At 34.8% G+C, this 26267-nt stretch overlaps 1 protein-coding gene across 2 annotated transcripts; it reads right to left on the reverse strand.

Moving 5' to 3' along the window:
* Window positions 1-467: 467 nt before the first annotated feature.
* On the reverse strand, window positions 468-21705 carry Ctps (CTP synthase). Of its 2 annotated transcripts, none has more exons than XM_090168100.1 (14): window positions 21526-21705; window positions 14197-14382; window positions 9932-10101; window positions 9410-9508; window positions 9214-9330; window positions 8079-8162; window positions 7509-7589; window positions 5995-6282; window positions 3854-3942; window positions 3014-3108; window positions 2825-2931; window positions 2119-2215; window positions 918-1070; window positions 468-857 (listed from the first exon to the last, which is right to left on the reverse strand). In XM_090168100.1, exons 2-14 carry the CDS (start codon window positions 14360-14362, stop codon window positions 592-594), a joined length of 1812 nt encoding a protein of 603 aa, XP_090024226.1. In that variant the 5' UTR covers window positions 14363-14382; window positions 21526-21705; the 3' UTR covers window positions 468-591. The 2 variants fall into 2 exon arrangements, with proteins under 2 accessions (XP_090024226.1, XP_090024227.1); XM_090168101.1 differs by having other exon boundaries at window positions 21467-21705.
* Between the last annotated feature and the right edge of the window lie 4562 nt (window positions 21706-26267).

Raw genomic sequence — 26267 nt, forward strand, 5'->3', positions numbered from 1 at the left:
CTCAATCTTCAGGGCCTGATTTACAACTAAACGCACCTAATCCAAATACCTGACATGGTTAGGTGTGGAAGGGGAGGTTTAGTTGGGATTTTTAAGTAGTTCAGGACTTTTAGCTACAGCGTTTACCTTTCTTACGTACAAATCAGATCTAATTCATTAAACTAAGACCCCGGGCAAATCCAGGTATTAAAGCTTGTTAAATATAGAAATGTTTTCTCAATTTGGGCAGATGGAGTCATCTGTGTATTATTTAAGAGTAATTTCTATATGAAAATAGTGCTTTACAAGGTTGCAACGGAGTAGAATAATTTATATATAATTTTTCAATTAATTATGAAGTTTTATTCACCTTAAATTGAGAACAGAATATTAGGTGACAACATTTTATTGTCATTCTCATCTTTAAGGAGAGAACCCAACAGCCCATTAATTGATGAAAATATCAGCCTACAGTTAAGAATCTGGTAGTGGTGCCACAATCCCCTTTTAAAATTATACAATTCATCAACAAACCATAAAAATTAAGTTAAAATGACGGAGAAATTAACAAGCAACATTTTTTAATAATTGTGTACAGCAAAGATTGTAGATTTAACTGATAGGTGGAATTTCTTTAGTTTCTTTAAGTGATGCATCCACAAGATTTTCTGTTCCAGATTGAAAGCCACTGCTTAATTCTCCTTCATCCGAAAATTCTTCATCACTAGCATATCGTGGAGAAAATTTGCAATTACGGTTTAAGAAACTACTCAATTTTCCACAAGAAGCTAAAATAAGTCCTAAATAGGGTGGGGACGGTTTGATTGGTCGAGATATATATTCCGGATGAAATTGAACTCCCACAAAAAACGGATGCCCTATTAATAAAATGGAAATGCATTAGAAAAAATTTAATATGAAAATGCCTAGGAACATACCTTTGAGTTCCATAATTTCCATTCTCTTTCCACTGACATCTTGACCAACAAATTGCATTCCTTTAGCTTCTAATTCTTGAACATATTCTGGATTTACTTCATATCTATGTCTGTGACGCTCTTCTATTACTTTTTGCCTTTGATATAACTGAACTACAGAAAGGTTTGAAACATACATTAAGTTGTAGCGTTGGAATGTTTTTAAGGCTGGTGGGTGCAAGGAAATTTAAAAAACGCATAGAATACATAGTTGGATTACTTTAAAAACAATTTTATGCATTTCTAACGGAAATGCGAACATTAAGGTTTGGATTCGTGTGATAGGTAAAAAAGGACTTTGTAAGCAAATCGAGGCAACCAGCGTAAAAAAGTAAACAGTATTTAAAGTCCCGGCTGCTTGGTTTTGCACTTGTTGCAGCCTACTTCCAGGGGCTAGTAGGACACACTTTGAAGCTCTCTAGCGCCCTTTTAAGTCATTGTAGGCAAATGAAAAAAAAAGGCATACTTCTCAACTCACCCCCTACAACTCTTGAAAATGTTTGCATAACCCTTTGAAACACCCTGTATAACTCTATGGTACACCTTAATTTTATTGCGAAAAGGCGTACCATATAGCACACTGATAATCATGGTAAGACTTAAATTCCAAGCTTGAATTATTGAATTGTACCATAATTATGGTAAGTCTCGCAACGCTGATCACTACCGTGTACTACAGGACTGACAAGACAAAGGGACATGGCTACAGTTCCTATCCCCCCCGTTGGCGTGGCCTTTACACATATCTCCCCTGATTAATCAGATGGATGAGCGGACTAAATTGTCCCTCATGTCAAAAACGCTCATAAAAAATAAATTTATCCGCAAATTTTCATTTCCCTAAAATAATTTTGACCCAGAAATGTTCAGCATCATCTGAAGTATCCAAAAACAAAAGTAAGGTGTCTTGTCGTAAAACAATTTTATCTAGGGAAAGTACGTTATAAGAACCGAATTTTCCACCAAATTACTACTGTCTACTGAGAGGTTTTCATAATTTAAACTAAAGTGAAATTATTGGCAAAATATCAACACACAAGACACCTTACTTTTTCTGTCCCAGTGGTTATACCATTGTTTTTGAGTTTGTAGTTAATTCCAATTATGCACCTAGTTTATTTTTGACTACCTTTCTACTAAAATAACTTCTTAATTAACTTACAAGTTATTGATGACTCATCCTTAAAAAGTGTTTCACGTTTTCCAAGCCTCATTGTACCTCCCATTTTACCCTGATTGTGTTCAGGCATATCTATAACCTGAAAATGTGAAAAATCAATACGAGCGCACTTATGATATGAAAAATGTTGGCTTTAATGGTAGCGTTCCACAGGCGGAACCCAGCAATTGCTTGTTATTGGCATGAGGTTTCATAATTCAGAGCCATTGTAGTTCAGTCAGATATCACATTTCAAAAGTAAATTTTGTAAGGGTTAAATCTAATAGTGATATCCACTGGGAAACTCTCGAGAGCAGCGTAAACAAGGGGAGGGTTTCCGTTTCCAAACCCCCCCCCTGGATGTAACTTAAGCTGTACTAAAATTTTACCCCCTTCTCGACCCCTCTAGTATCTTACATAGTTTGAACCCCTCCCTTGAAGAATTTCTAGCTACGCCACTGTCTGAGAGCACATCAAAATAGCTTGCAATTTCATATCTCTGGGAGAGATTTCCATGGAGCTTGATATGTCAAAATTACTGGATCAAGATCAAGCTGTTACAGGGTGAGTCACCAGTAGAGATCAAAATGATCAAGATCACAAGCTGCTCTCTCAGATTGCCAGAGGAGTGTGAAATCGTATGACAAGCACTTTTTGGGTGAGGTCACCAAGTGGAGTCATCCAAGCTTAAGCAACTGAAGTATTTTACCAAAGGTTTAGAGCAGTCAGGATTAATTTCAGTAGAGTCAGCTTCTTTGTGTCCTAGAACATTACGAGCAAATTCCACTACTGCGCATTGAAATCCTAAGCATACCCCTGAAATTGATTTAAATTAAATGTTTAATTTTGCATGGGTTAGCTTAATTATTTAGGGTACTAATACTTTAAATGAACTAACCTAGGAAAGGTTTTTTATTATTTCTTGCCCATTCAATTGCAGAGAGTTTACCTTCGATGCCTCTTGTCCCAAAACCACCAGGAACTAAAACGCCACTAGAAAAAACCCCATAGTATGAGAAATTAATCATATAACAATTTACATTGCAAGTGTCTAAGTAATAGATTTTGGTGGTAAGATAGTTAATGTTAGATTCTTCCAAGAACCTTGAAACCATATTATTCTGAAATACAAGTCAAATATTGTGCTTTTAAGGTGAAACAATGTAGATTACAGGGTTTGATTTACATCTTGAGAAAAATGTACATTTAGAAAGATAAGAAACTGTTCTAATTAGAACTATTACTTTTGTACAGATATGGTAATAATAATCAGCTAAGCTAATAACCAAGTCACCACCTTAGGCCCACATCATCTAGCAACTTTTAATCCCATTAATTCAGGTGGCTGGGTTATACTGCATAAGAGAGTAGCGACCAGCCCTTCATGCCACGTGAGCCAACAGCTCCCTACACTTACTATTACTGTTAACATCCAAGTTTTTATGGAAGAGGAAACAGAAGAGATCTGGGGAAAACCCCTTTAACCAGTGAGGAGAAAACTTGCAAACTCAACACAAGAGTAACTCTCGAGTTTTTTACCCAGTGCCCTAAGCTATATTGACTGCTCCTCTAGCTGCGAGGCAAAAGTGCTAACCCCTCCACCACCCTATATGGTATATCACAAATATTGCACATCAAGTAATAAACCAAACACTATGTAGCACACACACACTTTAACAGAGTTAAATATATAATGCAATTATAATAGACAGAAAAATAAAGTAATACAAAGTCTTACTCTGCTTTGCACAGTCTTTGCCAAGCTTCATGAAATAGAACTGGATTAGTGTCCTTGGTTTTAGGTTCTAAATCTGCTGCTTCTATATACTAGGAAAAAACTTTAATTAGGATAGAATCATAGAGATATAATTATTCAAACTGGGCCACTTCACAATGCAATTCTATTTGATAAGTATATTTCGCTATCCATGGCCAGCTCAATTATTGAAATACACTCCATTGGAATAAAACCAGTAATTTTTTAACTTCTATGTACCATATAAGAAAGGAATTTTTTACACTTAGGCATGGACATTTGGGCCCACCACCACTAACATAGTATTTTCTCGTAAAATATTTGAGGTCTCTATTAAAAGATAGTATTGACCCATTTACAAAGCTGTTATTATTATCACTGGCAAAATGGCAGAAACTAAAGCAATACACGTTATATTAATCTACAGCTGAACAGGCTGACAGTACTTATGCAAACTATTGTCAAACGGAATAAAATTGGAATGGTTTTTCTTTGGCGTCTGAGGTCTCATTTGTTCAGTGAGATCGAGGCTTTCTTAATTTACAATTATATTTCAACAAATATTTTTGGTCATCCGCGGTAAGTTTGGGTTTTTTAACTTCTGGTACTGACGATTGCGGAGAGTCAGTTACACATTTATTATCTGATTGCTGAAACGTCGACTGATTTGATACATCTTTCAATCTATTCAAATCGGAAATACTGATGTCATCTTTATTATCCTCGACATGAACAGGGTCAAAGGCAGGTGCGCTTTTTGGTGATGCAAAATATTGTTGTATTATTATTAGTGAAAGGGGTGAAGGGCTATGGACATGCCCGTTCCCGCACTTCGACCAGAGGTTCATTGTGCAACCCTGAACCTTAAGACTTAAAAAGCCCGATATCAGACACAAAACGGAGAATCCTTTTGGTTGGTATATTATAGAAATCAGAAGTTTCCAGCTGATGCATACCAAGATGCTCGAATCTTTGGGCTGCGTAGTAATCGCACCTACAAAGCACATGAGAGGCGGTTTCCTCCTCAGCCTGACATGCCCTACAGATTGGATCATCACTGATTCCAATCAGGTAATGATGTCTGTTAAGGAGACAGTGACCTGTAAGTAGGCCAACGACCAACCTGATATTAGATTTGAAAAGCGAGAGCAGCTCCTTAACTCTCTGCCTAGAGGGGCCCCCGAGATAAACTCTTTAGCCTGCCTTTGGCCATCCATCTCAAGCCAAAGCTTGAGTTGACTGTCAGTCATGGAGTTAGAGATAAGGCCGAAAACTATGCTAGAGGGGATAGGAACGGCAGGTTCAGGACCAAAAAACTTCTTCTCATTTCCATTTTTGTTTTTTAGCACTTTTTTTACTGAGACTCATTTCAAAAATCCAATAATTGAATACTAGATATAATGCGGGGAAACAAATGATATGGAATGCAGTAAGTGTTCCAAAATTGATTGACATGGATGAAAAGAGGAAAGCAAACATTATCCAAAAATTTGAGAAAACAGTTTTTCTTCGAAATTGCAGCCTACAGGTGTGGGGTGTAGTGTTTCCACATGCACGTGTGTGATTCTTTGAAATGTAAAAGTTGCCCATCAAGTTAAGCATTTTTATAATTATTTAAATATATAAGAGGCCCCCCTCTAAATTTCCACGTAGGCACGTGCCTACTGCTGGTGGCGCTACTGTATAAGTCATAGCTAATATATCCAAATTTGCAGAAGATCAAATTTAAGAAAAGGATTTTTATTTTAATAATATCCAAAAATTCGAAAAACTGTTTAATTCCAAAAACAATTTAAAACTTTTTTTTAAATACACCACATAGGTCACTGAGCAATTATGGCTAAAATGTCCTAGCTTGTCAACTAATGTGGAACAAAAAAAAAGAAGTAGAGATTTGTTTGGTAAAAATCCAAATATCACATTTCAATTGTTGAACTACTTAACTTTACAATGTGGACTTTTTCACAATGGGCTTCATAATAATATTTTCAGTAAATTTTCAAAATTAATTTTATTAGATGAATAAAACTAGACTGGATAGTTCACTAGCCAATGCTGCTGAAACACAAAATGTTTCTAAACCAAAGAAATTTTTCAATGCAAAAATATGAAAAGAAACTCACCTGCAAGTTTAGTTTGTAATTAACAGCCAATGATGCATGAACAAGAGCTTTCTTAACTGAAGCATAAGCATCTTCAAGTTTTGTGTACTTTCCAACTAACGCAATTGCAACTTCTTTATTCAAGTTTTCAGACCTGTGTGCTAAGTCCTTCCATTTGCACATAAGCCCTCTTGGGATTAGAAGTGGAAGTTTAACCCCTAATTGTTGTACAATTATGTTGACGACATTTTGTTGCTCCATGAGAAGGGGAACATTATATATTGATGGTACATCATGAATACATATCACCTAATAAAAATAAATTAATAGAATGTGTTAGAAATTTGCAATATTACCAAGGAAAATGTTTATAGAGAACATTATATTAAAAATCTGATAATTGCTTTCAAATAACAAAATATCTACCTGACCTGTTACACATCGAGTTAGAACTATTAGTCAGTGAAGTAGGCACAATATATTTACTATATTTCCATTCAATAAGTAAATTTATCACATTGATACGTAAAAAGTATTTTATTTACTTATAATTAAGCATATTAAAGAATAAAAATTTTTATTGTCAAGGAAACCCAAAATTTCAAATGGCCTGTTGACTATACAGACAACTGCTATTTAACATTCAAATTGTAATTAAAAGCAGAATATAGTCATGACTCGGTCTAGGGGGTAATGAGACAAAATCCCCCCGGACAAAATACTCGAATTCTCATAGGGAAAACGATTTTATATAGAGGTAGTTATATCAAGGCTAGCGCGCTCCGCGCGCAACGGTTAGGTTAGCCAGGCGCGCCGCAGGCGCGTAGGCACCGGTTTCATGGGTTATCCGAAGAAAATGGTAATGAGACAAAATCCCCCATCAAGATCAAAGTGTAGTATCTGTTTTCAGCTTAAAAGCTTATGTAGTATTACAGAGACTGAGATCTGCGTTTATGTAGTATTAAATTTTTCTAATATGTGAACAGATACTACACTTTGATTTTAGCCAAAATGCCGAGAGCAGATACTACACTTTCGTGTTTTCTTAGTTTTGGGGGATTTTGTCCGGGGTGGTTTTGACAGGGGGATAATCGGTCTAGGGCACTTATTTACAATATGAAGAACCTGCATGCATAGTAGAAATTCAATAAAATATCTTGGTCAATTTGATGGTTTTTGTTGGGTAACAATTTTATCGAGTTTATGTTTAAATATTTTTTATTGAGAGCGATTGCTTCTAAAATTTGATCTCCTAATATTTTGTGCACAGACCACTTTTACCACTGTTCAACCAAAAGCTGCGAATGGTCATTTAAATAAATTTTTTTTACTTTCACTAGGTATCGTAAGCATTTTAAAACCTTAAAATTAAAAATTACATATTACCGTAGCATATATTTGCCAAAAGGTAAGTAAATTTCATTGTTAATTCGACTTGGAAATAAAAATCAACTAAAACAGCTACATGTACCAATTTAAAATACCATTATTATTTTGAGGTTATATCTTTGTAAAAATAACTTTGACACACTTACTTGAGCATGAGACACATGACAGAAATTAGATACCTTTTCCCTCACAGCTTGTGAAATTGGTTGCTCACTTCTACAAACTATCTGCAAAATTCACATACGTAGATGAACTTAAAAATTCTAAACATAGCATTTAAGACATATTGTGCTGATTTAAAAGAATTCAAAGTGTATTTTATTAAAATATAATTGGTTGATGATAAGTTTTGGAGGCTGCTCTAAGAAATGTTTCATGTACCTTTGCAGGCTCCCACTAGTTTTTCAAAATATGTTTCATAACAAATAAATTGTTTAATTTTCCAGCATGATCCCTTTTGGCATGCTAAATATTTTATACCTCATATCATACAAATGCTATTAAATAAAAAACCCTATCACCAAGAATACTAATATTTATACTTCAGAAGAATGTGACTATGTCCAATAAAAGCTCATATATTATTATTATTACTCTTTGAGCGTGAGGGTGATTGTTAACAATGCTAAAAATCATCTAAAAAAAGTTGTTCTTCCTGAGTTTAAATAAATACATTTCGGCTATCTTCAATTCAATGAAAATAGTCAACAATTTACCAAATCTGGAGATATTCCAAGACCTCTTAGTTCTCTTACACTTGCTTGAGTTGGTTTGGTTTTTTGCTCACCAGTACTTCGTGGCTGAATAGAACGAAGTCATAATTAAAAACACTGTATAAGTAACCTAAATCTATAAAAACCCCTTTGGAGGAAGTATCTAATTATAACTTTTTCCTCATAATACCCTATTGATGGGCTGCATTTGAAGTTTTGAACAGATCAAAAAATATTTATTCCATAAATAGAGCATTTTCTGCTTTCAAGAACAGTGGTTATAAAAATTAGAGATTAATCCCGAATTAAAAAAATATTAAAGCAGTGTTTCACTCATAATTCCATGTTACTCTACAGATTAGCAGAACACGAGTGTCTAAGTTATCAAGGCAAACAAAGATTAGAGTATGCCCGTATTGACCAGGCCATTCTCATTATGTGCTTTCTTTAATGATTGGTGTCCAAAGGATGTTGCACTTTTTTAACACATGTAGAGAGTTATAGATACTTCCCCCAAGAGATTTATAGATGAAAAAATAAATTAATAACATGAAAAAGGTAAATTCGAAAAGCAATGATATTGCACATTTTTGCTTTATATTCTTTCTAATCACTCAAATTATAAAAATCAAACCACATGGTTTTAACTATACATGTCTTAGAATTTTTGTTAAACAATGAGACTATCCCTTCCTAACCAGCATGTTCCGAAATATAACCTTTCAATAAGCTTCTGCATTATATGCAAGGCATCATCCTTTGAGGCCCTAGGCGCAATTTGCTCATAAGGCGCTTAAGAAAAAGTTTTGCATTAAAATTTTTTATGCTATTTAATTTTTGAGGCCCCCAGAGACCACTAGACCCTAGGCGAGCGCCTAGTGAATAATCCAGCAATGGGGGTTACACATTTGCTAGGTCTTTTGTGTATGGGACTTCTATGGGGGAAAAAATTTATGATTATACATATATATATATATATAGAGAGATATATATATATATGTTAAACTAGCTTCTTTTAGTAACCAACTATCTACGTAGATAATTGGTTAATAAAAGAAGCTAGTTTATCATTGAATATGTCTACAATAATTATTTTATCTCGAAACCCCGGACTATGAAATATTAAATTTACACATACTTGAGGGATTAAGCTGACATGAACTGAACAGAAATTGTCTTTCTTCACTCTGAACTGGAACTGTCGAAATGCTTCGACAAATGGCATACCCTCAATATCACCAATTGTTCCTCCTAACTTTAAATATAAAATTGGTTCTAGAATTCGTTCAACTTTACAAGATTTAATACAACATGATTTTTAAAAATATACTAACTTCAATAATACAAATTTCAGGTTCTTTGTCTTCTGAGACTGGAATTTTCGACACTCTTTCAACCCATTCTTGAATTGCATCAGTAATATGAGGTATCACCTATTAAAAAATGTATTAAAAACTGATAAAAAATTATCATCTGGTTAAGTCTTTAGTAAAATAAGTTTTATGTTGTCCAAAATACCATGTTTTCCCCCAAGTAAAATTTATTTTTTCCCCAATTTGGTATTTTTTTTAAATTTTAGCGAATTGTTCTACTTTTTTTTGACACCTATGACAAGCTCTGTAAATTATACCCAATAAATTGGATCATCATGAGAGCAGTTGATTTATTAGTTAATCCACATTTACAATTTAAATTTAAAATAATACAAGACAGCTTTTAAAAGCTAACTGACAACCTGTTTCCATGAACATATTCAGAGGGCTGAAGTGCCTGTCCTAATATTTATAATCATTAAAAAAATTATACAAAGTCTCCAAAAGTTAAGACTCAGAAAATAATTATTATTGCATACTAACCTGAACTGTTTTCCCTAAGTAATCTCCCTTTCTCTCCTTATTAATTACATGTTGATATATTTTCCCAGTAGTTATGTTGTTGTCGCTATGCAATTTCACATCCAAAAAACGTTCATAATTTCCTAAATCCAAGTCTACTTCTCCACCATCATCCAAAACAAATACTTCTCCTGTAAAAATTTAATAAAACATTGAAATTTTAAAACTAAAAAGATTTATTATGAAGAATTCTAAAACATGGTTAATCTATAATTCGCACACAAGAAGCTTATCAAGAGAGCATATTTTACAATTGAAAATGAACATGTTTGCTTGAAACTTTCTTTGGCATATTAATTAAAGTTTATTTAAATTCATGTTATTAATAGCGTTTTCCATTTGACTGCTCTCGGCAGCTCTAGATCGCTCTGATCAAGATTTTATGTTCCATTTGCGTGCTCGGATCTGCTCCGATCAAGTTTCGTGTGTTCCATTTCACGCTCTCGGGTGCTCCGAGATCGCCCATAGCCGATTTTGACAGATCAACAGATCGAGATCGAGGTCAGAGCAAATTTTCGCGTGTTCCTTTTAGATGTTTTGGCAAAATGGCACACCAAGACGCGAAAATTCTATTTATTAGCAGACGAAAAACAACAAAGTGGCATGTTCCATTTGCGGTTTTACTCTAGTCGATTGGGGCGAGATTTATGACGTTAGAGACAGATTCGGAGTGAATCTCGAGCATTCAAATGGAAAACGCTATAAGTGTCTGAAAATACAATATTATCTAGAAATAATTGTGAAATAAGGAGGCTTCAGGAATTGCATTGTTAAACTGTTTTGTTAAAAAAAAGATTCTTAAAAATAATGTGGTAACAAAAAAAGATTTACAGTACACAAAAATAACTTAAAAATATATAACCTCCACATACAATTCAGCCATTATCCACAGTTCTCAGCATAAGAATATTATTCGTATAGTATGCTATAAACATATTGTTCCATAGATTTGAATATTATACATCATAATTTAAAAAAAAAGAATTGTAACCTTTAAACCTTATTTGAAATGACATTTTTGCAATTGCACTTACACTAAACATCTTGGGCAAACAGCTTTATTCACCTACTCTTTTCCCCATAGTGGATGACTTTCACATGCAAAATGAATTTTAAAAGCCATCAATTGCCAAAACAACTTAAAAAAATTACTTAATATTGAGAACGCATTCAATGAATTTTGCCTATAAAAAACTACATTAGTATGGTTTTCCTATAAAAAAATTTGGCAGTGACTTTTCAGAATTTAATTACTTTTTACACCAGCAATGAGAAGTAATAAATGAATTTGAAATGTCAAACTTATCTAAAAGACCTTTAGGAAAAATTTATAATAAGCGATTTCGGGCCCTCGGCAATCGCTGACCAGGCCAGTCCCGGTAGGAAAGAGGTATGAAAAAACAGCAACACTATTGCTTTACTTTAATATTTTTAGAAAAATGGAGTTAAAAGCATTTTCAAAGTAGAATTTTTTTAATACACAGCAGACGAAAACCATATAAGCTAATGCATGAGTAAATATACTACAAGTTTGATATTACCTCAACACCTTTCCAATTTTTTTTTAAAATCCCCATATTTCCTTGTACACCCATGAAATTTCTACATAAGTTAAGAGAAAATATCGTCAACATAAGGGACATTTTTCAGAAAAAAAGATACAAAATGTCAATATGTAAATAAGATAGCATTTGACATTATAATACTTATACAGGGTGTTCACTAAAAAAAGGAACCAGGGCGAATATCTCAAAATCTGTTAAATGTACGATTTTGAAATTTTCAAGTCGTATACAAAAAGTAGAGGGAAACCTACTGCGTAAATGTCGATGACCTTTAAGGTCATCCAAACCTAACTCGAGAACCGTAAGTGGTAGAAAGTTGGTTTCAATTAGAAAAGTGTTCCACGTGACATTTTAAGTAAAAATAGCTTCGACCCGATCGGATTTGACCAATTGGAGGCCGAGAAATGCTAGATGAAAAACAAGAAGGTCGTTATGTTGATAACATGTCGAAAGCGAGGTTCGGGAGCTGATAACTCTAAAGATACTAGTGTTAGAGTACTGAAATTTGCTACACATCCTCATCAGGATTGAGGGTCGTTAGATTAATAATTTCAATGACTTTGAACCATGTCTTGCTCTCTACAGGGTGTCCACTAACAAATGAACCAGGGCGAATATCTCAAAATCTGTTATAGGTACGATTTTGAAATTTTCAAGTCGTATACAAGATGTAGAGGGAAACCTACTGCGTGAATGTCGATGACCTTGAACCACGTCTTTAAGTTCATCCAAAAACTAACGCGAGAAGCGAGAACCGTAAGTGTTAGAAAGTTGGTTCCAATTTGAAAAGTGTTCCACGTCACATTGTAGGTCAAATTAGCTTTAATTCGATCGAATGTGACCAATCCGAAGTCGAGAAAGTGTTTTACGAAATCACAAAGGTCGTTAAAATGAAAATTGGAAGAAAACGCACATAAATCGAAACCAATTCGTGTAACATCGAAATTTGCTAGTCAAACTCATTACGGTTGTCGTCATGACAACAACATTTAAAAAAATTTCAAATCTCATTTTATTTTACAGTAAGCCTAATATTCATTCGAAGTTTATTTTTGTAACCACAAAGTTAATTTTTTCTTTAGAAATAATAAAGTTATGTATACTATTCGAGAAAAGGGCGAAATGGTTTGGTTATTTTATGAAAATGGGAGAAAAGCGCCCTTAGCAGCGGCAATTTTTAGGCAGGGTCATCCTCGTTTAACACTTACGCACAATATGATTTTGCGAGTAGTCAATCGATTTCAATTAACAGGCGATGTTAATGGATTAATTGAAGGAGATTATCGTGAAAACAACCTTGACGTCGATATCTTAGCTTATTTCAACGCTAATCAGCGCTGTAGCACACGCGGATTAGACCTAAAATGTGACGTGGAACACTTTTCTAATTGGAATCAACTTTCTAACACTTACGGTTCTCGCGTTAGTTTTTGGATGACCTCTAAGACATGGTTCAAGGTCATTGAAACTGTTAAAGCAAATTTCAGTACTCTTACACGAGTATCTTTAGAGTTATCAGCTCCCGAACCTCACTTTCGACACATTATCAACTTAACGACCTTCTTGTTTTTCATCTAGCATTTCTCGGCTTCCTATTAATCAAATCTGATCAGGTTCAAGCTATTTGTACTTAAAATGTCACGTGGAACACTTTTCTAATTGAAACCAACTTTTAGCCGTAACTGTTCTCGAGTTAGGTTTTGGATGACCTTAAAGACGTGGTTCAAGGTCATCGACATTTACGCAGAAGGTTTCCCTCTACATCTTGTATACGACTTGAAAATTTCAAAATCGTACCTTAAACAGATTTTGAGATATTCACTCTGGTTAATTTTTTAGTGGACACCCTGTATTTGTGACACATCAAAAGCAAGGATATATAATTAACAAATATTTGAGAATCAGTGGATTGACTCTTCAAAATGTTTTTTTTTTAATTGTTTCAACATATAATAATAATAATAGATTTTTATTGGATCATCTTATTAGTTTACAACTTCTTTACATAAGAGTCCAGTACTTTAAACTATATTCCATACCTCTTCTTTTGAATTATGTGTAACTATAATTTCTAGTAAATAAGATGAATAAGTTAATTTTAGTTTAAATTCATAAATTTAGCCCAATCAGCTTGAGAAAAATGACTGATACGGCCCACTTCATTGAAATAGCTTGGCTGTCCCTAAAAAAACCTAGTAAATAGCATTTTGTAAAGTCAAGATTACTAAGATTTTCGATAATAATTCACAACATTTCTTATATTCATGTTAGTTACACAAACTGGTACATTGCATCGACGAGTTTTTACAGGATTACATGTACTTGAAATTATGGCTAAATTTTGAAAATTGGTTTTTCATTGAGACAGCGAAACAATTTCAAATTAATCGAAATATTGAACATCACATTTTGGTCATTTACAATTATAAAATATCAAGCAAATAATTTTATTTTGCAGTAAGATACATTAAAATTGCTCTATTTTAAATTGTGCATAGTATTTAACTTTTAACAATTTTTTTAAATTTTCTGGAAAATAAGGGATGTTACCCAGTTTACAATATGCTTATTCCACTCCCCAGAGTCCCCAACAATATGGTTGTGATACACCCAAGCATACTAATTCTATGCCTAGTATGTTTAAAAACACCTGAATCTTACCATGTTCATATGGTGAAAATGTTCCAGCATCAATGTTAATATATGGATCAATTTTTATTGATGTAACTTGAAATCCAAATGCTTTCAAAATTGTTCCAATGCTACTAGCAATGATCCCTTTCCCTATTCCACTGATAACGCCTCCAGTTACCAAGATGTATTTCATATTTCTGGTTTATGAAAGTTCTGGAAACCAAAAAAGGAAGTTTGGCTAAATATAGCGAAAATATGACTTTTACTCATCAAAGTAAGTTTACAAGAATTTCTGTAAATTACCAAGACATAGAAGCAGTATGACCAAACTAAAACCCACACATTTCTTCGCAATTGTTAATTAACCACACTGATATCGAAGAAGATGGTCTGAGAGGTTCCATGACAACGTATAATAGCTTCTATTGTACACTTCAAAGGTGATCCAATAAAAGCATATTATTATTATTATTATTATTATTATTATTATTAATGTCTTAAGGTCGCTATAAAAACTCCTAATTTCCTCTAAACATCTGTCGATGCCAGCTAATTTCAAAATCAAGATGTTTCAAGCTTCTGCTTTTATGATGAACTTTTATTGTCCCCTTGGTTTAATTACTTAATGACAAAATTTGAAATAAGAATTGTATTGTTAAGTCTCAGATCATGGCGATCAATTTTAAAGTGAGGTTTTACAAAAAGGGTTAATTTCTAAAAAAAAAGGATTTAACCTTTAAATCATTGTTATTTAATGTTGAATTTTAAATTTTAATTTTATAAATAATTTGTCCCTTTTTCCAGGCAAATTGAAGTTCAATTTAAATCAGACAAACTGCAGCTTGAAAGCTATTACATCAAAATTTTCTTCTAACCCATATATAAAGGCTATTTGATAATTACACATTTACATGAAGGGGAAACTCTATGAATATTTATTAACATTTTGAGAGACTATTTGAGGGTAATGACTGCCTCAGCATTGCGATTAATTGATTAAGGATCAAATAAATAGCCTCTAACCAAAAAACCTAATTAAAAAAATAGAGTTTATACGTGTTTAAAAGTTTTGAAATTGTAATAAATAGTTTAAAACAGAATCTGAGGCGAGATAAACAATGAAAATGATGGCTAAAGTCTGTCTCACAATAATGGTTTAAGGTCTAAATTAGAAATGTGCTCTTTAAGGAGAACTGTCACCAAAACCAAAATTTACGAGGTTTTTTTACAGTAAGATAGAAAATATATTAATAATTTTGTCCCTGAAATTTTATATTTATTTGAAAAGTATTTAAAAAGTTGGAAACTTCTGATTTCTATAATATACTGGCCAAAAGGATTCTCCATTTTGTGTCGGATATCGGGCTTTTTAAGTCTTAAGGTTCGGGTTTGCACAATGGACCTCTGGTCGAAGTGCGCGAATGGGCTTATCCTTAGCCCTTCACCCCTTTCACTAATAATAATAATAATAATAAGGCATATTAAAAACATGATTAACTACAATCTACCAATATAACTAGGTTAAAAAGCCAAGGAGAATGTTGTAGCGGACGACAGTTCCGACCGAAAAAGATAAAACCTGGGAAAAAATATTTTGTTCGCGAGATGGCGCTGCAGGTAGGTTCAACCAAGCGTGTCTGAGATTCTCGAGTCGGGGGGGATAAAACACGACAATTGGTTGCTTATAATAAATCAAATACTGGAAATAATAAACATGAAATTATTTGTATAACCATTTTCAATAATTTAAATCTAACACGAAGTCTTGTTTTATTTAAATAACAACCAAAATGTAAGACTAACTATTAATATACGCTTCCGCTTAAGCTGAGTTTCTAATTTTCAGTGAAGCGTAATAAGCGTCAGTGATTCTATCGTAGAACACCCGTCGGTCATGCAAGAGGGTTCAAGTTTGAAACCCCGCACGATGCTATAGCAAATTGATACCCTGAACAATTGGTGGAAACCCTGCCATTTGTATGATTAGACGTTTTTCATAATCCTAAGCGCTCGGTCCGTCCTAAAAGTCAAAAACTAGAAGTAGGAGAGCATGAACAACAGATATTAAATAATAATAAAATTAATATAAAAGATGTATTGTACACTCCTGGAATGGCGAAGAACTTGGTCTCTGAGCGACTTCTGGATAAAGCCGGTTTCGAAGGGCGTAGGAAGAATAAAAAACATGATTAACTACAATCTACCAATATAACTAGGTTAAAAAGCCAAGGAGAATGTTGTAGCGGACGACAGTTCCGACCGAAAAAGATAAAACCTGGGAAAAAATATTTTGTTCGCGAGATGGCGCTGCAGGTAGGTTCAACCAAGCGTTTCTGAGATTCTCGAGTCGGGGGGGATAAAACACGACAATTGGTTGCTTATAATAAATCAAATACTGGAAATCATAAACATGAAATTATTTGTATAACCGTCTTCTATCCTGACAAAGGTATCGCTTTCAAAGCCATGTTATCGGAAGACAATTTGTATACCATTGATGCCAGAGTACTTATCGATGGTCCAGATGAAGACAAAGCAGCAAATACGTATGTGCCTAAATCTTACTTGACTGATGCAGGAGGCATGAGTCATCTTCAACTTGGCACCACAGATTTGGTCATCTTAATGAAGTGGATGTCAAGTATTTAGGAACTCATGGAATATTGCGGGGTCTACCGCACCAACAACGGATTGGAATATTAATCGAAACTGTTTAATAACTACTGCACCAAAGAAGGGTTGAAACATGAAAGAACCAACACCTACTCACCTCCGATGAACGGGGTGGCAGAGAGAAACACTGCAAGTTACTCAACATGGTAAGAACATTTCACGAAGACACATTGGCACCATCAATTCTGTGGGCGGAGTTTGTTATAGCTGCTTCACAAATCAAGAACCATTCCTGACATCAGGGTTTTAGAGAGATGGTTCGGTCACTTAGCAATTCTACCATAGGACAGTTTGTCTAAAGAAAAAGTGGCAAATAGATGGGGCTACACAGTGTCGGGCGTGCCTTCAGATACTTAAGGGCTTTCCCCCAATATATAGAAGTACTAAGGTGCAGCCTCATTTATAGGAGATAGCGGGATCGCTTTAATTTTTTTTCGTTTTTACACGTGCGAATTTTAAATAAATTTATTTTTAAATATTTATAATTAATCAGCGAACATTTAATTTTTGTTTCTCAAATATTTATTTGAACTGCAATACAAAATTTTAGTACTAGAATTGAAGAAGCTATATCACTGACAGTAGTTTTGACTTTTGGTTCTTAATTAGTTTGCAATTTTCAAAAAATAAATTGTTAATGAATTTATAAAAAGCGACAATTAAATAATTTAGAGATAATAAAGAACCGAGTTCGAGCAACACAAAAACTTGGTAGTGTTCCCTTTCCTTAGGTACTCCAGTGTAATGAGGCAAAGCCCACCAAATACCTGTAGGGGCTACGTAGCGTCACTAGTGAAATCCGTGGTAGAAAAATATTTCACCAAATAAAACATTTAAGTGATCGAACCATCTCTCTACAACCCTGCAGACATGCCAAACTGGATGACAGGGTACCTCTGGAGATATGGATGGTCCGGAAGCCAAATGCCAATCACTTGTGAATAGAATTGGTAGTCTGGCCTATGTACACGTACCCTTCCAACAACGGAAAAGCAAGTTCCATAGACGAACCAAGATAGGCCTGGTCGTTGGTTATGCTTTACGAACCAAAGGATACAGAATATGGTACCCAGAATCTAATGAAGTTGTAGAAAGTCAACACAAGATCAGAGACCAACGCACAGAGTATGAACCATCACCTGAAGATTACGTCACATTTCAATGGCTGACTGAAGATGACCAAGATGAGATGAACACAGTAGAGTCAGATACAGATGAATATGTATCAGATGAAGAGTTTATAGACACAATAGCGGAGACTACACCAGATACATTAAATGAGCCCCCAATAGTAGAGGTAACATCTCAACCAAACTCACCTGTTTTGCCATCCGGATGGAGCAGAGATTAGAATACGGCAAAAGGGAGCTACTAAAGGCAAAGCTGATATATATTATTCCAACCCAGATGGGACAAAATTACGATCAGAACCAGAAGCCAAAAGGTATCTGAAGGAGAACAATCTCAACTATGATTTATCACTGTTTGATTTTTCAAAGGCATCAGTCAAAGCCACAGTAGCAATGTATCTTACCAAAGATAATCACGAAGAAATATTCCAAGCAAGAGGCAATGCAGAACGAAGCGGATACCCTAGCAGAAAGAAACGTCATGAAACTAGTTGAGAAACCAGCAACCAAGAAGATAGTCGGATGCAAGTGGTTATACACCTTGAAGAAGGACAGCACAGGATGTGTATCCAGATTCAAAGCCCGTCTGGTGGCACAAGGATACGATCAAGTCGAGGGCTTAGACTATGATGACACCTCTTCTCCCGTCATAAATTTTAGTCTCATCCGGTACTTTATTTGCGTTGTTTGTGATATGCCTTGGCTGGGTTCATTGTCACTTAGACGTGACAAATGCTTACCTCTACAGGAAATTAGATAATGATGTATATATCAAGCAAATCCCTGGATTTGAAATTGCAAGTAACTCTACGCATTGCTTACGCTTATTAAAATCCCTTTATGGTCTACCGCAGAGTGGAAGGACGTGGTATGTCAAACTAGACTAAAGTTTTAAAGCACTTGGATTCTCAAAACTGAAAGGGACTAACTGCATTTACCGATGAAAGCCATCGTCTTAGTATAAGTGGATGATCTGGTGGTAATGGCTCGTAGTACTAACGGTTTAGAAGATGTATTCAAAAGAATTTCACAGTGCTTTGATATCAAGAAATTGGGACCCATAAGCAAATTATTGGGTATCGAATTTGAATTCTGGACAGATGGGTCAATGAAGATGCACCAAGAACAATATATGAGGCTGAGAAAGATAGAATGAAAACAGTTCCCTACAGATCTCTGATTGGCTGCTTCAGGGTTTAAAAAAACCCGTTTTTTTTTAAAAAATACCCAGCCCAGTGGGTTTTTTATGGTTTTATTGGGTATTTGTGGGTTTTTTATTTTAAAAATATTAAATATATTATGTTTATTAAATATTGTATTGTTTCTTGAAAATATATTATATTTTCAAGAAACAATTTAATTTTACAATTTTACATGTGAAAAGGCAATGAAACTTGTGAAAGTTTATAGATATTTCCGCGCTGAACCAAAACACTGGTAATAGTCTAATAGAGTAGTAGCACTATCTGAAGCTTTGGCCATGGTCACCATTTTGGTCGCAAATTTTTTATCTAGGACGTCACAATGCCATTACTATATAAAGATTTAAATATGAGGTTGTTTAGATAATAAAAGTAATAAAAATCTTACTCTTACAAGGAGACTACCCGAGGTGGTTATCTCCGATTTGGTTCAAACTCGGGTGGTAAGTAGACCTTCATGTAACTTGAAAATGCCTAAAAGGGTGGACAAGAATGGGCTTTCATATTGCCATGGCAACCAAAAATGTTTTTCACAACTTAAAAAATGATTTTATCTATGAAAATTAACAATATTTTTCAAAAAATTAAAAAAGGTTCATCAATTAGATACATAATTCAGATCATGGCTAAATCTGGTACCTTTGGACCAATATACGTCAATTTTGGTAAATATGAGAAAATATACATATATTGGGTAAATATGAGTAATCAGTTTTTAAGTTGTTAAAAACATTTTTGGTTGCCATGGCAAAACGAAAGCCCATTCTTCTCCACCCTTTCAGGGATTTTCAAGTTACATGAAGGTCTACCATGGACGAATTACTGACCCGAGTTTGAACAAAATTGGAGATAAACACCTTGGGTAGTCTCCTTGTTAGTAAGTTAGTCTTTTTAAGTTCTTAACAAGTTGTAAGAATATTTTTAAATTTCTAAAATAATAAACATCTAAAAATTTTCCACTCGTGTTTTTTAAAATTCAAAACTTTGAATGTGGGTTTTTTAAGTGGGTTTTTTTTTTAATTCGAACCCTGGGCTGCTTACTATTCATAGCGCAACGGACCAGGCCAGACATTCTATTTTCAGTAATAGCCCTATCTCAGAATAATAGTAACCCTGGCCACATTCATTGGAACAGACTGTGCCAGTCCAGTTAGCTTGGTATGTTGTTACTACCTCCAGCAAAGGAATTAACTACTATCCCGAGACAAATCCTGGATTGTCAGCGACTGGGGGGCTGACAAAGACACCAGGAAGTCAACAAGTGGTTATGTGGTTCATGTGGGCAGTTCTCCAGTTGCCTGGCGCTCTATCAAACAAAAATCCGTTAGCCTGTCCACCATGGAAGCAGAGTACATCGCAGTATCCGAATCAACGAAAGAATTACTGTGGTTGAAACCAATTTTGAAAGAACAAGAACAATTTGGTGTCAATATGGGGCAACCGATAACTTTCAGTGACAAACCGCAATTTATTTTGCAAAGAACTGTGTGGAGAACTCCCGGTCAAAACATATTGACATATGTTATCACTTTGTACGTGAGGTTTTAAATGATGGGTATTTTGTTTTGAAGTTCATAGAATCTAAAAAGAATATAGCTGATATATGCATAAAACTGTTAAACAAAAGGAACTTTGATAATTTTATTCATATGCTACAGATCGCTCATTAACTCATTGTTATATTGCATGTTAGCTAACTGCTAAGTTCACTCTCTCTCTCCTGACTCATGATGGCATAGCTGCAGGTTAAAATTCCTCGATAAATTAGGTTTTAATTTTCTCTAATTTTATTAAACCAGTTATGATGCATTCAGTTGATTTATTTATCCATGGCTAAACCTAACAAGAAGAAACCCTATACATACAAAACACAAATACAATACCCAGTACACATAAACATTACACCCACACACGTCACAACACAAACACACAGTACGCATAAGTATTACAAAAACACGAATTTGAATACAGGCGTTTTAATAAAAATAAACCCTTTTCCAAAATTCAAGAAACTGCAAACACTTTTTATACTTCCCCTGATACTGCGAACGAGTTTCCACAGCCAGACAGACCTGATTGTAAAACCTCTCTTAAAGAACATAAGTTCCTCAGAGGTAAAAAATAACTAAATCGTTAATAAAAAAAAACAGGAAAGCTGATCTAAAAATTAGATAGCCAAGAAAGTTTAAATGCTAGGGTCTAACTGCCTTACGGAATTTCTAATTCATAAATAAATACAGTAAAATGTATAAAGCAAAAAATTAACAGTTAGTGTATTAATTGTCAAATTACCCAGGGACATTTGATGCAACATTGAAACATACGATTTTTTTTACAGCTTTAACACTTACCAAAATTTTAAACACTATACGCCTAAATTTTATTACAAGTTTAACTTGACTATTTCCTTTCGAAGAATAGATTTCTTTTAGGTGATGTTTGTATATTAACTTTATCAAGCACCGTGTTAACTAAAGAATACCGCACCCATGCTCGAAAAATTAAAAGTGTGCAAATACAGAGTTGCCAACCCTCCACCCAAATAAAATTTTGGAATTATCAAGTTAGTACAATTTTCCGCCCAAAATACCAACTAATTTTCTAACGATACTAATAGGTGTTCCCATAAAATAAAATAATGAAAAAATTTAAGTGTAAAAATGTTTTTATCTGCGCCACGAGGTTACGCTTTTTAGTACTTTATAGGCACGCGCGTTTCGCACGTAGACTTCTCGCATCGACATATTGTAAGATTTTTTTAAACAATTTCCTCTACTGAACTTTGTTAATTACTATATTAAAAAATCCTCAAAGTGCATCTAATGCGTAGATCGAGTCTAGCAACTCTTATGATGGCAGTTTATATTTAATATTAATTACGGATTTTTCCATCGCATTTACAAAACTTCCAGAGTCTAGTTCAACTTAGTTAGTGCTGTCAGGTTAAAAATAAACAAGTGTAATCATAAGCCTATAGCAAGCAAGGGGCGTTTATCGTCTCAAAATGGAAATAGTAGAGGCCTGTCACCGACCATTGTCAAAGGACTTATATGAGTACATCTAGAAGGGAAAAAATGCATTCCTTCAAGGGCACCCCGCGAGCCTCCTTTTGGCTTTTACCGACGCTCGATTTCCCCAACAATAATAGGCCTAAGTCATCAAGCGACTTTTAATGCCATTAATTGACGGATTTTGAAATGACGTTTTAGCGCGCGACACTACAGGTACATGTCTTGGGCACACAGCCTTCTTTGCGTGCTTTTTTGACCATAACATGTAGAGGTATTTTCACGCGCAAAATGAATTTTAAAAGCCGTCAATTCAGGTGACCGGGTTACAATGCGTAGGAGGGTGGTGGCAAGCCATGCATGCCACGCGAGCCAACAGCTCCCTACAGTATACTAACTCCACAATTAAGTTTTTATGGAAGGGGAACCGAAGAGCTTGAGGGAAAACCCCTTAAAAAGTAGGGAGAAAACTTTCAAACTCAACGCCGGAGTTATTCCGAGGTTTCACGGTTTTCACCCAGTGCCACAAGCTGCCGCTGTGATCGAAGCGATGCGAAGTGTTAACCACTCCGCCACCTCACCAAGGGTTCAAGGACTGGAGTCTGGAAAATCCGAACTTTTTGAAAAGAAAAGGGAAAGAAGCCCAAATTCAGCACAAGTATTTTTATCTCCAATCGACTTCAAAAGTAGCCCAAAATGGCAACCCTGTGGCAGCAAACAAAACGCATCAACAGACGATTTAGCAGACAGCTATCTCTTAATCTGAAATTTTTCAATGAAACAGGCTTGGAAATAAGTCGGATATGATCAAGGAGGAAGAAGCACTGAAGATATAAATTGTGGTGGGAACCGTTTTCGAGTTCCTTGGCGCTTTTCGGCTTTTCGAGCCCCCACTAATATGAAATATTTGCCCATTTTAGAACCGAGGCATAATACTTGAAAGTGCTCACGAATTTCATACAAGAACAACCTACCACAAATTTTTACCTTAAATATATTACAGGCTGAGAATATTTAAAAAAGAATAGTGCTTATATGTCCAAATTTATCGCTATTTCGATAAATACGAACCGGGAAATAAGAATGCTCATTACAGGGACTCAGAAAATAATTTACCGTCGTTTGCATATAAAATAGCGGTCGCATAGCCATAAGAGCGTTTCCAGTTATATCATAAGCCTATCATAAGATCCCCATAATTAATTAAGTAAAGGTCTAGCGTAGAGCCCCATGTTTACGACATTGTCCATGCGAGAAGACAATTAACGTACGACGATAGGGCAGTAGCGACATCTTCATTTTCAAAATTTCTACGTCTAAAATATTATCTTTCTTGGTAGAGCAGCCACGCTCGAGTTGATAAATGCCACACAAAACGCGTCTAAATTTCACATTTGAAAAATAAATACCTTCAGAAACACAACTCTAGCCAGTTTTAGGTTGCAAAGATAAGGGTTAATCTTAGGTTTTGAAGCGATATAATATCGTATAAGCTTTGGCTACGGTGCTAAGTGCTCGTGGTGGAGATAAAGTCGTTCGCGCACGGCTTGTGCGCATTCATAATGCATTTCGCTAGGAGGGGCAAATTTTGAATACCTACCTCTTAATAACGGGTATGTGATCGTCAAAAATTTGGCCTAGACCTTTGCTTATAGGGACCTTTGCTTATGGGGACCTTTGCTTATGGGGACCTTATGATGGGCTTATGGTTATATTATTCTCCCCTTTTTCTGACGCCCCTCCAGTGAAGAGGGGAAAAACTCTCGTGGCGCTCGAAACATGTTTCCCCCACAAATTATATCTCCATTACTACTTCCTTCATGATGTAATTGTCAAAACTAGATCTTTTTCGCTAGCTGCTACTCGTGATCGCCATGAGTTTAAGTAGCACAGCGGCGCCAAAGAATAATCTTTTGCTAAATTGTCACTTCCACATAAATATGAAACATTAAAAGAAAGAGCTAGGTTAGGCCCGTCGACCAAGTAGGAGGGTACAATGTACCCCTCTACCTCCTATTCCACCACCACTGGTAACTAAATCAGACATAAACATCTCGGGTAGTCTCATTATTAAAGTTAATGACTATGTTGAGTCAACCCGCTGGCATCAAGAGTTTAGTTTTCCCCGGCACGAGTGGGGGGAGGAAACACGTCACCGGTGTGAGTTTCAACGCGTTGAAAAACAAATTTTTGAGGAAGTGCCGGCAGATTGGATTGCCTTTATGGAGAGGAGCAGGAGCATACTAGCAGACCTTGAGGTCACGGAATTTATTATGCCTAAAGGGACGGGTTAAGCATGTAGCTTCGAAAATGTTATTCGCCCAGTTCGACGAACATATTCCCGTGGGGATCACAGAAAGAGGGGAGAGAGGATTTACGGAGTTCAAGGCCCTTTTTTCAAAATGAAATAGCATACGCAATGACCTTGAAACGCAATGACCTTGAAACGCCTAGATTTAAGAGAATGCCAACTACTTTTCACCCCGCCAAGTTGGCCGCAAACGAACTCTTCTCGCACCGAATTTTTAGCTGGATAACCCGTCCCTTTCAGTATAATAAAGTCCGTGGTGAGGTACTTTGAAGCTATTCTAAATACCTCTCAATATAGGTATTCTCCCTAAGTATAAATTGTACGTTGTTGGTCGAATTTTAATGCGAGATATGATTAATGAAAGGTCATTCCAAAAAATTCTACATTTTGAACTTAGTCAAACTACAAAGCTTTTTTAACTTCAAAACAATTATTGTGCAGTGTGCAATGCCACTTGTTTTGTGAAAAATGTTTTAGTGATTCTCTTGAATTTTTTAACCTCAATGCGTAGTTAATGAAATAAACCAAGGATAAATAGAACAAATAATTATTTAATTAAAACGACATTCGTGATGAGTTAACAAGTATTAGAGAACTAAAACTGCAAGTTACGTTATTTAACCCTTACTATAGTTACTGCTACTCTGTTATAGTAAATTACTGCTACTCTGTTACTGGTAAATTACCGCTACTCTGTTACTAGTACATTACATATTGCTCAGTGAAAACTCTTATCGGTTCGATATATATATACAACATGTTAAAAAACAAACTAGGTTATTATCAGTAAAAAGTTATTTAGTTTACAAACACTGTATGCATGTATACATAAAGAAACGATAACGCGTAAATTAACGAAGTCAATATCGGTTGTATCTTATCTTCAACAGATTCCTATCCAAACATAAATGCTTCGTTTAGGGTTCTCAAAATATGTGTTACAGATTTACACCACAAAATTGTATGACAGAATTAAAGGTATATCAATTGGTAATTTTTTTAAATTTAAAGCTTTTTGGAGAAATCGCTCCAGGGTATTTTCCAGTAAAATCACTAACTTTATCACTACAGTTTTATAGAAAAGAGTTTCCAATAATAAATATTTGTAGAATATTTTAAAAGTTTTTATCTGCGCACTGGACTTACATTTCGCACTCAAATCTAAGAATCAGGTATCTTTCATGAAGAATTACAAATATCTTTCAGGAAGAATAAAGAAACATCTTTGTTAATTAATGAATTTATTTAAGTTGCAAGAAAATTAAGAATTACTTTTAATTTATATGAAATTATGTATATTTTTTATGGAAAAACATGTTTAGATTTACCATACTTTTTAATTCCGTATTTCTAAATATTTCAAAAAATTCTTACAAATCACTGAAAATATTAATATTAAATTTAACGTTGTAATTATTTCAACCTAGCTTGATCCTCTAACTTCTTCCATTAACTCTTTTGCTAAATTAATGTAAGAATCGTTTAGCAGAGAACAACTTAATGCTTGCAAGCTATTTCGAAAATCTGGAAAATTAATTTGAAATACGGACGCTGCTACACGAATGGCATATTCAATATCATAATCCACAAAATCGTGTTTGAAATATTTGAAACTGACCGTTTTAGTAGCAACCCTGTTATCGCTATCCCACGTTCGAATTTTCAATATATATTTTTTGGGGATCAATGTTATTGATGCTAGAACTCGATTGCGCTCCCTTTTGCATTGGAAGATAACAGGGAATTGTATATAGAGCAGATTATAATATTTAAT

The sequence above is a fragment of the Leiobunum rupestre genome, chromosome 3 (assembly GCF_980474605.1).
Source record: "Leiobunum rupestre chromosome 3, qqLeiRupe1.1.hap1, whole genome shotgun sequence".
Taxonomy (NCBI): Eukaryota; Metazoa; Arthropoda; class Arachnida; order Opiliones; family Sclerosomatidae; genus Leiobunum; species Leiobunum rupestre.

Excerpts from the sequence above, each read along its gene's own strand:
- Ctps (XM_090168100.1), bottom strand. The coding sequence starts at position 14,362 with ATGAAATACATCTTGGTAACTGGAGGCGTTATCAGTGGAATAGGGAAA. Across the intron at positions 9,509-9,931 it reads ACTTAGGGAAAACAGTTCAG|GTGATACCTCATATTACTGA; the intron begins GTTAGTATGCAA and ends ATTTTTTAATAG. Across the intron at positions 7,590-8,078 it reads TTGGAATATCTCCAGATTTG|ATAGTTTGTAGAAGTGAGCA; the intron begins GTAAATTGTTGA and ends TGAATTTTGCAG.